Below are 14,275 nucleotides of genomic sequence, written 5' to 3'. Positions count from 1 at the left end.
CAGGGGAGACATGGTGTAAAATGCATATTTTGGATTGTAAGACCGCATGCGGGCATATGATCGTTTTGCCTTTGTTGTATGTGCATCTGCGAAACTTAGCTCTCAAGGTGTAGCGTGTCTGGTCAGAAATGACGTTCGTTACTGTGCTATCAAATTGAACAGGCAGCCTCACAGGCTACCAGCGAATGTTGTCATTTGATATAAGTGTAGCATTGGTGCTGCATTTGACAATCGCTCCCAACAGAACGCGTTCAGGTTGAGTGTTTTTTTTTGTAGGTGACCGTTTAGCTGGACAGGCTGAAAAGCTCTTTTCCATTCACAATGGCCGGGCGTCGTGGTGGCTGTGTGAATTCGCTTTGGTCGGGAAGCGAACGTGTTCGTATCGGAGAGAGGTTGAAGGCAACCTTAGCAGGAATACTAGAGCTGGACCTGCTCAGGTGTCGTCACTTGGACATGGTTGATGCTGCGTTGGACAAGAAAGAGGCAATCGATGAAACCGAACAGAATGAGGGAAGCACAGAGAGTGCAACCGAAGACGATGCCGCAACATCCCGCAGGCAACAGGTCAGTAAAGACGGAAGGTTACGGATGGGACATGGTCTCAACTTTAAGGATTTGATAGATTCAGGCTCTTACATGTCAATACAATCTCAATTGAAGGACATCCCCTGTGAAGAATCATCTTGCCAATGAGCTGCCAAAGATCACAATTTGACCATTTTCCCCCAAGTCAAGGTTATTAATCACTCGCCATTAGGCACATTGGACGTTAATTGCTCAGTTACAGAATGGGTTAGAATCCGTGTTATGTGACCGATGAATTGGTCCAGCAACTCGCAAAAAACAGCTGAAGTGGAATCTACCCTATGTGGATGTTTAGTCCAGTTTTAGACACAAATGCTGCTGTTGTCAATGATCATTGGAATACAGACTGCAGTAAACGCTTTTGTGTCAAATGATTGCTCATTGAGCAAATAGTAAGCAATCAGTTTATGAATATGAAATGAAACGATAGCCTACAATTCATATCAGGGTGAGGAGGTATGGCACAATTATTGATGCCACTGCAAGTGTATTGGTCACCATAGGAGAATACAAAGCAGGTGCATCTCCTTAAGTGTAAACATCTTGTAATCTTCCGTCCAGCTGTTTTTGAGTCAAAGTTAGAATACTAGAAGGCTCTCAAGTGACCTTCTCCTAACATACTAGGGCAAATGGTTTAAATCAAACATGCACATTTGATCAGCTATCTTGATCAGCTATCTCCATCAGGGTTAAATTGTATTCAGGAAAAGACTGGTAAATTATTGTACCTCCAAGTATCCACTCATAATATGGTGAAACATATGAGTCACATCCACAGACCACTGTTGTTGCCTTCCCACCAACGCACTCCGCCATTTGCATAAACAACACATGGATATACGTCATAGATATCACCTCTGCTGCAACCCACTGAGGGAGAGAGAGAAGCACACAGTGTGGGGGTAGGAGAAATTGAAGTTGGTGCTAAGCTGTGCAGATGGTGATTAGGGTGCAAGGGTGTTGTAACTCACAAGGCTTTAGGATGGCCGATGCACATGAATCTTTCTTTTTTACATTCCTTTTCCTACACAAATCACCTGGTAATTAGTCCAGGGACATTCATCAGCAGCATATCAAGCAAAGGGACTGAATCTTGTCTCACAATACATTTGACTGACATTTTTGATGCTGTGTCTCATGTCTCATGGCTCTTGTTGTGGTATGTTTCTTGCTGGCCTGTAGCTAAGGGAGAAGGAGCCCTGTTGATGCACAATGTCTCGGATGTTCCTCTGAGCCCTTGATGTATGTCTGTCATTAAAGAGCTCCAGTTATAGATAAGACCAATCACACTGCCCATGCCTGCTCATCATCTCTATATTCCCCTTCATTTTTCATCATTAAAATGATATGACACTCATTCGGCACATGTGCTGTGTCTCTCCCTGCCTTTGGTAAATTGATTTATAGTTGGATAATGGTCAGACCCCCATTCAGGAGACTCAGGGTCATGTTTCCTCAGTTCGTCGATGCAAACCCGATTCTCTACTTGTACGATAATGGACATGGCATGGTAACTGTATACTTTAGCTAAATGGATTTGACTTTGTGTGTTTCAGTCTGAAGGGAGGGTTGAGAGAGGCAAGCGGAACTATAGATTGTGCCATGTGTATTTCATATGTGCATAACAAATAAGCTCTTGTGTAACAAGCTAAAGAAGGTGTTTGTATATCATTAATATTCTGTCAGCTAAGGAAAGAGTTAAGCACTGCTGTTGAGTTGGGTGTGTGGGCGATGCAGGCTAGATGCAGAGCAGAAGAGAGGAGAGGAGCGGAGCTCTAGTTGTGTACTGTGGTGGGGGTGGCAGAAGTATCCAAGAATAAGGAGTGGGGGATCTAGATTCCTCCCCCCTGTGGCTCCTCTCACCGGGCGTCCCCTCCCCCGTGCTTGCCCTTAGTGGCTTACTGGACTGAGTCACCCTCTCACTTTTATCTCTCTTTTTAAAATCTATTTTGTTTTGCACTCCCAGTTAATTAACCGTTCCTGACTGTTTCAGGGCCTTTGTCTGTGGCACTTAAGTTGATCAGTTCTTACAGCTTTGTAGTTTCTCAAACCTTCCTGCCCCGCTCCATATGGTGTACAGATCTGAGAAGGAGGTAGAAGAGGAATCTTGGGTAAACTGCTGGAGTAAAGTAGAGATAAGCCTGGTCAAAGTCTCTTTCAGTCCCCCCCCCCACACACACACACCGCCACCACAACCACCAACTTCTTCTTCTCTCCTTCATTGTTCTTTGTTACGTCATCTGTCTCTCTGTTTCACTCTGTTCTTTTTTTTCTGAGCCCCCATCCCCCTGTTTCGTTACAGAGGCATGAGTCACCTGCATTGTCTGAGCTGGGTTCTGTCAGGATCCCAGGGCTGATTTGGGATTTTGAGAGGGCTGACAATAGAGCCTGTTGTCCATGGGGTATCCTTTAAGTTTAGACCCCGGGATTGTCTGCATGAATACATCGAGTATCTATAATTAGTTTATCTCAAATTGAGTCTTGACAGACACACTAATGGCAGTCTGCACTAATGACCTGTAATTTGCAAATGAATGCGAATATTACATAACACAAAATGGTCTGGTGGAAGCTTTTCTGTGCTATGCAATATCACATAGGAACTCCTTAATTTGATTTCTTGTATCGTAGCAATACACTGTTGGGTAAATAAACGTTTCGCAATTTCCAGCGCCTACTTGAAAGTCAGACGTAATTACTAGCCTGACTTTTAAAAACAAGCAGAAACATGATTTGTGTTCCTCTCTCTCTCCTAGAAGTCGTCACTCCCCAAGTCAGGGCAGCCATGCCCGAGCATGCCAGGAGAAGAGGTGACATCCCGATGGTCCTCTCTTTCCTGGGAGATCCCGTCGGAGTTACTGTCCCCTCTGACCCCAGACACTACTAGTACCACTCTGATGGATGGAGACTCAAGACCTAGTTCAGGTATCCCGCTTTGATCTACAAAAGTTGTATGCTGTCTTTCAACGTCCACATTACATTTATACCCGATATCACAACAGTCATCACTTAGGCTCTACTGCCCAGTTCTGAAGGTTTTAAGAGTTGGGTGTTGCTATGGTGAGCCCAAACAGCTCTACCTGGAAGCCATTAATTCAAGTCTGAGTCATGGCTGGCCCACTTCATTCAGTGCTCCTATTGGGATTTAGCAACCATTAACTTGAGCTTTGCTCAACCTCCCATCATTCATGTCTGTTAGTGTGAGGCTACCCCTTTAACTTCTTAACTATCTCCATTATTCTGTGCTACCACCCTTCCTGTGTTCTATTTCTTAAGGGTTCTATTCTGTGAGTGGGAGCTCCTTGTCCGACTCCAGTCTCTCCGTGGCCAGTGAGGTGGCTCTTGGGGGCTCTGTGAAGGCCGGTGGGGGTCCATGCCGACCACTCTCTGCTGATCATAGTGCCAACCAGTGGAGAGAGGCCTCACAGTCGAGTACTCAGAGCACAGAGGAAGCCCCAGGGGAGGTCGAGAGGAGACCGGTCTCCACAGGTTGGTTGTGGATGTAATAAGTACAGGGAAATTAACAGTGTGTCATGGGCACTCAGATAAATGTGGTCTTTAATTCTGCATGCTCATTATCCGCAAGGAATATCCTGATTTGTTTTTTATTGTAATGCATCATAATACATAAACTTCACACCACTCCTGTGTCATCATGTTTCATCCTGCTGTCTGTAATATTTCTCTAAATACTGATATTATTAACATGTGTAACACATTTGTTTGCCTGGTTGGATTTGTTTCCTGACTTACTACTGATATGGTTACTGGTTGTTTTAGAATGAATGTGATTCACCAATACATTAGACAAACTTGTCTTGCACTCGCAGTTCATGAAACTAGTGATAATTATGTCAGACTGTGCATAAACTGCAATCAAGAGTTATAACTGAATGAGACCCAGTTTCATTTCCAGATCTGCTCAGTTCAAAATTAGCTTGCAGAAATATGTTTTCCAGACACCTGTAAATGATGATCTTTGTTCCTGTTCTGAACAGGTGACCTGGAGATCCCTGGCCTTGTCCTTCTGTCTGACCTCTGCTCTAAACTGGGCGGCTCTCCGCAGGCTCCTCCTCTGTCAGACTCTTGCAGTTCCTTGCATTCCCGAATGCAACTGGACCCTAAATTTTGTTCTGACTTGGTGTCCCGCAAAACGAAGGAGGTGTATCCATATCCCAGCCCGCTACACGCGGTGGCTCTACAGAGTCCCATCTTCACCTTCATCAGCCAGGACCACTCGTCTCCCCAACTGTCACCCAGTCCAGAAACGGAACATCCAGAACCGGACGCACCGACACCGAGGGCTCAAACGTCAGCTCCCCCCTCACTGACTCAGCTGGAGATGTACATCTCAAGACTGGTCCACCAGTATCATACAAGGACAAGGCACGATTCCTCCAGCCAAGGCCTCTACAAATCCATCTCAGGTTCAAGCCAAGACACATTCCAGTCTAGAACTCATTTAGACAATCACGGTTCCGCATCAAATTTGCCCGGTGGCAGTGTCACCCCTTGCAAACTGGGGAACTTGTCAAGAGTTCGCTTGAGCAGCATCAGCAAGAAGGCAAGCAGAAACTCTATCAACTTAGGGAACTTACCATCTGTGACGGGGGAGGATTTCAACATAAGCTTCCACCTGAATTTGAATTTAAACTTGAATCCAAACTTGAACAAGGCTTTAGATACCAAAATCCCAAAGGAAGACATGTCTGCATCATGTGGTTACCTTGGAGCCAGTATCACTACTCCTACCGCCTCGCCTTCTGCCTCTACCTTGTCTTTTACTCCTACTCCTACTTCAAGAAGCAGGCCACGGATATCCACTTGTCCATCACAGGTCAACCATCGTGGGTCTTTAGAAGTGACTGGGAAGGTGTTTGGTCCCATGGGCTTTTCACGGTCTTTAGACTGGAGTGGGGCCTCCAGAGAGGAGGCAGATGGATGTCCTCCATTGAAAACCCAGGATGGGTCTCCCAAGCTCAGTGAGGACTCTGACGTAGTGTGTGAAATATCCCGTGTCTCAGGCCTGCCATGCTCTGTGGTGGTAGGTTTGATGGAGGAAGGCGTAGAGCTGGACACTGACTGCTTTCGCATTGAGCGGGAGACGGGCGAAGGGTCTGCTTCCCCATCCCAGCCCTATCTTTCCCGGTCTCCACGGTTGTCCTGTCAGACAAGCACAGGTTCCCCATCCCAGCCCTATCTCTCCCAGTCTCCTCGGTTTTCCTTTCAGACTAGCACAGGTTCTGACCTTGCAAAGTTGCACTCCAACGGTCAAACTACTCCTCACTGGATTCCGAGTGTTGTAGCTGAAGAAAATGGCTCCCAGCAGCACAGCCTTCAGATTGCCCATTCTGACTCCCATTCCGCCCGGACCTCTCAGTCTGCCAGCCCTGCCTGCTCCGAACACTCCGGCCCCACCCCTACCCATCGTGGGCAGAGAATGTCACCTGTTCGACCTGTTCCGCCCACTCCTGTATCTTCTGACCCTGCTTCTCCAGGATCCTCTTCCATGTCCTGCCACCCAAGAGTGCACTCCCCTCCTCGTCTGCTCTCCTCTGGCTCCCCCTTCACCCCTGCCCAGCTGTCGGTGTTCCGACGTGATGCTCCATCACAGTGTTCTCTGCCTCGTTTCCGAGCAGGGAACTCTGCGCAAGAGGGCGGTACTCTTCGGCCCAGGGGAGGGTCTCTAAGGCAGGAGGCAGGGGCCGGGTGGAGATCACATGACCGGGGTTGGCGTAGGAGTGGAGATGGCGAGAGACTGTACCAGGGCAAGCATGCTTCACGCGAGCTGGTCAGGGCATCAACGGTCAGCAGCTACTCCTCAAGAGACTACAGCACCTGCTGGGATGAGGAAGTGAGCTCCCAGACACCAAAAAAGGGAACCAAATTTTGGCAAGGCTTTGATGGACGCTTTTGGGGTAAGGATGGGCACTCTGATTGTGGAGAGAGGGATGAAAGAGGCAGCAAAAGGAAAGATTCCAATAAAAAAAGCAAAGAACAGGAAGTGAAGACGAAGCAGAAGGGGACGCACTGGGAAGGTCGCAGCTCCAGTCTCAGCTCGTCGCGCAGAATGCTTTTCCGTAGCGAGTCCCAGGGAATCCTTGAGCCGAGCTCTCAACAACGTAAAGGTCGACTTCGCACCAACTACTGGGCCTCCTCCTTTGAGATAGCTCGTGAGGGGTTCACTGAACAGGGACGGAGTATAGCAGGAAGAGAAGACAAACATCTCTCCTCCACTGCCAGTCTGTTTCATCTCTCTGGCTCCCAAAGCCTGGAGGGAAGCTGCCAGTCACTCTCTCCTCTCTCCTCTCCATCTTATTCTCCTTCCCCTCCTCCTTCGGCCCCCCTGACACGATCCAGATCATTCAGGGATCTGGGGAGACGGGTTTTTGGCTCAGTGAGGTCACTCAGTTTAAAGGGAAACAGAACAAAAAAGTGAAATTTGATCAGTCGATATAGTCTGGTGTACGCTTACATTAAAGTAGTTATCTTTCTGTACGTGACTGTGCCTCTGCATGCAATGCTGTGCTGTGGCTTTGTGCACTGTACTGAGTCCTGTGCGGTTTAATACTGTATATATGTTGCCTTACAGTACACTTTGAAACAGAATTCAAAATTGTGTTGATCACAATCCAGCAATGGTAATGTGTATTTTTTTGTATAACAGCTAAAGTCTGTTAAATATTATAAAACTTGAACCACTAAAATACATATGTTGAAATCAGTGTCTTATAATTAAAATTACATATTAAATTTATTGCAACTATTATGCCCTTGTACATCTCTTTGTATAACAAAAAGCATATCAGTAAATGTGTAGATTCTTGAAATAAGGTTATAAAAATGATGCAGGATTTTGAATGTTTAGTTATTGTCATCAAAATACATTTGGGTATGTATTTTAATTCGATCTTTTAAACTTTATGAACTTCTATAGTAAAACACATACTGATCACAACAATAATTTGCTTCAAAAATATTTATTGATTTCATTAAAAGAAAGAGGGAACAAAAAGTGAACATTCCAATGTTGCCAAAGATCAACAATTTGTAGACCGAATAACCGTTCAAGAATATTGCTGAAATTCAAGACAACCACAACCAAGGAGTAAGTAACCAAACTTTTGTCAGTCAGTGCAGGAAATTCTGTTTTGACCGTCCATCTTCTGTAGCGGTAGATGGTTCCTCCAACACTTCCTCCACCAGACCTCCGTCAGTAAACAGAATCGCCCTGATTCACAGGAACATGTTTTGTCGTATTTGGCAAGCAGTAATTAGCAGCATTGCTCATTCCTTGAGCTGTGCCCATGCCGATCTGAGCAGAGCTGAACTGAATATCAGTCCTGTTAGACATGTTTCTGGGCAGTTGCCATGTCTCCCTGCCCTTCTTCATTCTTCTGTTGGCTGAACATGCCTTTGTACAGGGCCTTTTCTTTCAGGTACTCTTTACTAAGCCTCTCCTCCACTCTCTGCAGCTGCCTTTTCACATTGGCATCTAAGGAGAGGAAGACAGGAAAGGAAAACAACAACAAAAAAAGAGAGAGTGACAAGAGATGGTCAATGTAGAGTTCTGCTCATTCTTTATTTTTGAAGGGAATTATGCCACTTTCTGTTCTAACAAACAGTTTCACTTGGACACTTAGTCATGGAACAACCACAATCCCTTTCACAGGTAGAGACTAAAAAACCCTGAAAACTTCAATTGCTTTCTTGTCAGTTTTATTTTCCCATGGAATGGTGTAAATAACTACTCAACTTAATGTTTCAACCTAGATCATTTTCATCAGGGTCAACTATCATTCACGAGATTATATCGGGTGTGAATTTTTTGCATATAAAGCCAAAATCAGAACCGGCTACAAGAATGAATGCAAGGTTCACTGAACTGCATTCTTCACACAACTTCAAATCAATTCTCACCAGTGACCATATAGACAGTCGATGAATCTCACCATTAGGTTTCCCCCTGCTGGCTTGGATAAGATATTGCCGAGCAGACTGAGCATCTCCTAGCTCAAGGGTGGCAACCCCAGCTCTGTAGAGTGCCTTGATGTCACCTGGCCGCAACTGGAGCACATGAAGGCTGTATTCCTGCACCCGTGAATAGTCCACACTTTCCCGCTGTAGCAGACAGGCTTGAAGGGAGAAAAGATTAAATTAGCTTACAAATAAAGGTGAAGGTTTTGTTTTATTAAGTCCAGATTGGGGCTACACGACCTCATGCCAAAGACTGCAATAGAACGGCAAGTAAATAACCCTGAGATGTTTTTTTTTTTATTTATTTTTTAAATACACCCCATCACATGTGAATTAATGGAGATGATTGAAAAAATAATTTAACCGTTGGGTCGTGCATGCAGTGCAGCTCTCCGTTGTGAATTACCTGCTAGATTGTTATAGCAGTCGATCTGAGTGTTCCTTAAGAGTTCCTGTTGTTCCGAGTTGAGTACAGGTGCTTTCGGTCCGAAACCCTCAACTGCGGACGTAACCTTGGGGTCAAGGCCACGAAGAACAATCAAGGCACGATGATAACGTCCAATGCCAGATCGAATATTTTTGTCCCGATAGAACGTGTTGCCTTCCGTTTTTAAACGAACTGCCTCTTGGAGTTGACAGTCTATGCCCGCGGCTCTATGCACATTCGGTGAAGCGGAGCAGGTGGCCGTAGCCTGCTCTGTGGCGTCTTCAGATTTCTCCCCGTCATCCGCCTGTTTCCAAAACAAAGGTTGGTTAACTTGTTGAAAGTTTCCCCTCTTAAATTACCTGTATTATAATTTAACTTTATAGCGTCACATGGTTCAATTATTGTATTACAACTCTTCGACTTGGCAAAGCTATAAGACCAAGGGTGAAATAATTTGGCTAAACAGGTCTTGAAGCTTCGTTACCCATCACCCTGCACAGTAGGTCTACTTTGGCCTGTATTGGACAGTACATTTAAAAAAAACACCATCTCTATACATTGGAACAGAGGCTAGACCTAGCCATGGGGTTTCAATATTGCCCCTGCATGCACTGCATATTTTCAACCCTTAGCTGCCCGGCATGATTAATTGAACACTTCACACCAGGTGAAGCTAATCAACAACACCACAATAACTGACTTGATTATGCGTTCTTTTGTAGAGGTATATTTCTAGTACAGGAGGGACTCAGGAGGATTCAGAACAGCTATTTTGAGACACGCAATGTAATGTTCAACAGCCTATGATTTATTGTCAAGCCAAATTAATGTTAACTGGTGTCTTGTAGAAATCCGCCCTGAAAACTATAACTCTGCTGCGACCACAACCACACTTCACTAGGAGTTCACCACAACCTGTCGTTTAGCCTAGTCTGTGAAAAAATGTGCTAACTATGGTTATAATTACCTCGTTTCTCCCAAAAATCAACGTGTAAACTATTTTTGTAGAAACAATAAAACACCCAATGTCTCTTACCAGCCATCTTTCCAAATACCTACCATTAAATAATAATCAAATATTGCAGGAGCCGACTAAAGCACTTTAGCACCAATTCCTGTCGTTCTTCTTCTTTGGTTTTAGTGTTTGCATGAATTGGTATCCGCGTGCTGCCTCCTCGTGGTGTGTTTGTAGGTTTGTCTTAAACTTGCGCCGGGGCGCTACATTTCGAAACATATGCCCATAACCCTTCCTCTGTAGACTAGGCTACTACTAGCCTACATATATATTTGATGTTCATAATAACGTTAATTGTGTTAATAATAATAATTGCATAATATGGGCGGTGGAAGATAGTCACTTACCAATTTCCCTATCCCAAAATGGAAAAGAGTGAATAAAAGTCTTTGTGAATAATCGTTGACTGGTTATAAGACTATTAGATCAGGCACTAGGCCTACATAAGCATCTGGTTATATAGGACACAATATTCGAAAGGTATATCAGCCCTGGATTTTATTGATTTGTCATTGTATAATTGATTGATCATACAATTTAACAGCTGTGATTTTCTTATTTGGAATGCGACTGAATCGGATCATTTTGATATCCTGTATTCTACTTCAGACATCTCATGCTCACTACTAGACTATCTAGTTCTATTCGCGGGCTTGTATTCTTCGGTGGGGGGACGTGAGTTGCTGAGATTGCTAAATAATGCATTTAGTTACATTTGTGTTCCACTAACCAAAGGAATGTGACGTAGGGGAGTAGTCTTTTGATTTGTAGCCCCACCTACCCATCTTTAACGCATCCTGCAGCACCGCAGCCTGTTGGACTTTTAAGGACAAATTTAGCTGTGCTGTATGATGTAAAAAAAAAAAAACGACAATATTGAATCTCTAATATAGAAAGATATCAGAGCTGTCAAATTACATTTGGTTATTTTACGAAATTTACGAAGCGTACGTGCATATCGTGTGCGAATGCGTCAACCCTAAATCTGTGTCAGACAGATAAGAGTCACGTCCCGACGTTGTGTAACAGAATTCGACTAGCGAAGTCTCAGTGAAGAACGCTGAGCGTTCCAACAATATGACGCACATATGAAGAACGATCTGACCAAAAAACCCGGCATCGTCTTTTGTTACTGTCCTTTTTAAACAAAACAGACCAGTTCCTTTTGGTGGGCCTTCGTCTAAACTTACAACATGGAGCTGGATCGGCGACTGTTGCTTGCCCACTGTGCCGCCCACGCCCTCTTGGTCCTCGCCGGACTTCTTGTTGTGATACCCCTTGCACTTAACGGATCGGCATTCAAAGGGAGGTGTGCGCTATTTAGTGAAGGATTTTGGCGGACGGAGAATCAAACTTTGACTACTGGGGAGTCAAACGAGGTATCTCACTTGGTAGTACATCAATGGGGTCCCCTAGCCGCCTGTCAATTCGCGACGTTCGTCGGAGTGTTCACCGCGTTATATGGAGCAGCGCAGGGCTGGAGAAGCTTGTTCTACCTTCACAGTAGACATGATGAGTATGTATTGCAGGATAATGATAAGCAGTAAAGATTATCGCGATGGTGCCCAGTAGTAACGCAGTGAATATTTAATTGATGGTGACTTTTAATTTATATAATGTTATGTTATGATTTAGTTGCATTGCATATTTGCTATTCAATATGACATCTTAGGCCTACTATATCTGAGCGTTCATTGGAACTTTTTTGCCTTCTATTTCAGTACCCTTCTCTCAGCTTTCCTCACCCTTCTCCTGAGTCTGTGTCTGTTCTTTCTGTCTGGTGGGGCAAGTGTCACTCTCTCTCTGGGACTTGTGTCCTGGTGTGATGTTGTGACACAACACAACTCCCGACCATACAGGTAAGATAAAACTGTTTGAGTAGGAGTAGAATAGTGAAGTGAGTAGTTATAAGCACTTTGCTGGTAGTAAATGCATATTATGTGTACTGTAAAATGTCAGTTAATATAATATCTGTAATATAATGGCAAATGTAAAAGTACTAGCATTACTACATGCTTGGTTATACTAATGTAATTACATGGCTATTCTGATTCTACCCAGCTGTGCAGAATCACAGTCCATACCTCTTTACCTGGATGTTGAGACGTCATCATTTTACTCAGAGTTAAGCTGTGCACAGGTGTGTATAATTAAACTCCTAACTGACTTTGCATATATTTCTGTTTCACATTCTCTCACACACTGCATTGTTATATTATTTGTAACAGATGGATATCTTGACATACAGGGTCTCACATTAACAGGGTTTTTATCCTAGAAGTTTATAGAGGAAACAGTGTATTGACATAACAAGAATTAAAATAGAAGGGCACTTGGAGAGCGCAGACCTTCACCAAGGCCAAATGCCTTATTTCGCAGAGTTACAGAAGGTGAAAAATTCCTGGGCAAAAAAATTACTGGATTGACCTCGTGAGCTCAATCCACTCCAAAATATAATGGGTTCTTCCTTAGCCCATGCTAAACTATTCCTTCCACCAAGTTTCATAAATATTGGCCTGTTAGTTTTTGTGTAACCTGCTGATAGTCAGACAAACAAACAAACAAACAAACAAACACAACTAAAACATAACCTCCCTACTGGAGGTAACAATAAAAGAATATGCACAGCTGCCTTCATAAAGGCCAATCATTGTAAGATTGAATTCCTTCCTATCCAGACCACCAGGTTTTTAAAGGGTATTTTTGTACTCCCATCTACAGTATGTACACAGTCATTAACAATGAGCTACAAGGAGGATATCTAATGGTCAATTCTGATTTGGGTGGTTTGACTTTTGTGTTGTCCTTCAAACATTACCAGCTTTAAAGAGCTTCTTCCTGAGTCATTGCTTTCAATGTACGGATTTTAATCTCTAAATCTCTAAATCACACACACACACAAATACATGGGTACATTTTGTCTGAAGTCACACTAAATTCCCCGATTGTCATTGCGAATAGATGGCTGTTGTGATTTTAGTTTTTGTCTTAATTCTGCTGCAGCCAGTTAAGTTGAACTGAGTTATATCTGTAGACTTCTACACGTCTCACTTCCGCCATGTCTCTACCTCCACTCTCCTTGCCTCCTTAGATCGCTCTGTGGTGTGTGACCGGACTCTGGCTGACCCAGGTTATACTATCATTCCTCCGCCTCTATCACTCCCACAGTCAGCACATCACGGGGCCATGTCTGCCCAGGGAGAAGGAGCTTCTGTTGGGGGAGGCCTACTGTGACTGTGCCTTCACACAGCACTCACATGCTCTCCAAACCCCACACCTCTCTCAGGCACCCACCGTCCTCGTCTAATAAGAATGTTCCCCCTTAACTCATCAACGCTGTTACTTGAGCACCATAAACAAGATTACTTTCTCTTTTTTATTGTGAAAGAGACTAAATCAGTAATTTATACATTTTACACTTGTAATGAACTGTTCACTTTATTTGTTTTGCATCACTAAAATAGTTCTGTGCACTGATGCCTAGCACTTGGAGGTCGATCACATGAACCCTGTGAAAATATAGCAGAAATAGAGATGCTGATGGACAATGGATGCAGGTTCCTGTGTGTGATGTCCTGAAAACAAGCCAAATTAGAGGCATGCTTGTCTGTTTTGATATTAATGTGACCTGAAATGGTCTTGTTTTGTTTGGTCTAATAGACTATTAGAAAACTAGTGAGTTTGATGCATGTTCATGTGCGTGATCCAAATGTGTTCCTCTCTCCCTTGTATGAAGGTTTTCTGTATGATGCTGTTTGTGTTGAGGCAGCTACATGGGGTTCCCACAAAATGCTGATGTCAGCGAGTGCTTGGGAAGGATGGGAGATGGTCTAAAGGAATTCGAACAATTCCCTTCATTTGACATATGATCTCTATAACCCAACCCTGGATAGCTGTAGTGACACACATATAGCAGAGCAAAAACTGGAATGAAGGAGAGATGAATTTCAGTGGGTCATTATTGGTTATGTTTTAAGGAATGTTTATCTTTGGTGTAGGCCTATGTATTTCGGTGTTATTTATATGTTAACCAGAAATATTTTCTGAAATGTCTAAAATGTGAATAAATCCTCAGGTGCAAGGATTCAAAATTTTATGGTCTTTGTTAATTCATACCACATCTGATTGTGAAATAATGGCTGTGGTGGTGAGATAGGCTACTGAAGGGGTGCATTAGGTGCGTTGTTAGAAGAAAACATCTGGAGCAAGACCTTTGATATCATTTTGAGAACACTGAAAAGATGTTAAATTCTTGAGCCTCCTTTCTTGTT

At 43.8% G+C, this 14,275-nt stretch overlaps 3 protein-coding genes across 3 annotated transcripts; 2 read left to right on the top strand and 1 right to left on the bottom strand.

The window, feature by feature from the left end:
- Positions 1–321: 321 nt before the first annotated feature.
- Positions 322–7,024, top strand: LOC308367097 (uncharacterized protein; the record flags this gene model as incomplete). The annotated part of the gene is made up of 4 exons (XM_080840917.1): positions 322–564; positions 3,342–3,510; positions 3,862–4,074; positions 4,584–7,024. The coding sequence occupies 4 exons, from the start codon at positions 322–324 to the stop codon at positions 7,022–7,024; spliced, it is 3,066 nt and encodes a 1,021-aa protein (XP_080697043.1).
- Positions 7,025–7,555: 531 nt separating this feature from the next.
- Positions 7,556–10,113, bottom strand: ttc9c (tetratricopeptide repeat domain 9C). The gene is made up of 4 exons (XM_080840610.1): positions 10,049–10,113; positions 8,969–9,293; positions 8,538–8,720; positions 7,556–8,080 (listed from the first exon to the last, which is right to left on the bottom strand). Exons 1-4 carry the CDS (start codon positions 10,049–10,051, stop codon positions 7,932–7,934), a joined length of 660 nt encoding a protein of 219 aa, XP_080696736.1. The 5' UTR covers positions 10,052–10,113; the 3' UTR covers positions 7,556–7,931.
- An 819-nt stretch (positions 10,114–10,932) lies between these two features.
- Positions 10,933–14,098, top strand: LOC308366392 (transmembrane protein 179). The gene is made up of 4 exons (XM_080840078.1): positions 10,933–11,520; positions 11,726–11,863; positions 12,066–12,144; positions 13,096–14,098. The coding sequence occupies exons 1-4, from the start codon at positions 11,198–11,200 to the stop codon at positions 13,309–13,311; spliced, it is 756 nt and encodes a 251-aa protein (XP_080696204.1). The 5' UTR covers positions 10,933–11,197; the 3' UTR covers positions 13,312–14,098.
- Positions 14,099–14,275: the final 177 nt, after the last annotated feature.

This window comes from Sprattus sprattus, assembly GCF_963457725.1.
Source record: "Sprattus sprattus genome assembly, chromosome: 6".
Lineage (NCBI taxonomy): Eukaryota > Metazoa > Chordata > Actinopteri > Clupeiformes > Clupeidae > Sprattus > Sprattus sprattus.
This window is presented reverse-complemented; position numbering and strand designations above follow the sequence as displayed.

Excerpts from the sequence above, each read along its gene's own strand:
- LOC308366392 (XM_080840078.1), top strand. The coding sequence starts at position 11,198 with ATGGAGCTGGATCGGCGACTGTTGCTTGCCCACTGTGCCGCCCACGCC. Across the intron at positions 11,864-12,065 it reads CACAACTCCCGACCATACAG|CTGTGCAGAATCACAGTCCA; the intron begins GTAAGATAAAAC and ends GATTCTACCCAG. Across the intron at positions 12,145-13,095 it reads CAGAGTTAAGCTGTGCACAG|ATCGCTCTGTGGTGTGTGAC; the intron begins GTGTGTATAATT and ends TTGCCTCCTTAG.
- ttc9c (XM_080840610.1), bottom strand. Across the intron at positions 8,721-8,968 it reads CTGCTATAACAATCTAGCAG|CCTGTCTGCTACAGCGGGAA; the intron begins GTAATTCACAAC and ends TCTCCCTTCAAG. Across the intron at positions 8,081-8,537 it reads CAGCAGGGGGAAACCTAATG|ATGCCAATGTGAAAAGGCAG; the intron begins GTGAGATTCATC and ends TCCTCTCCTTAG.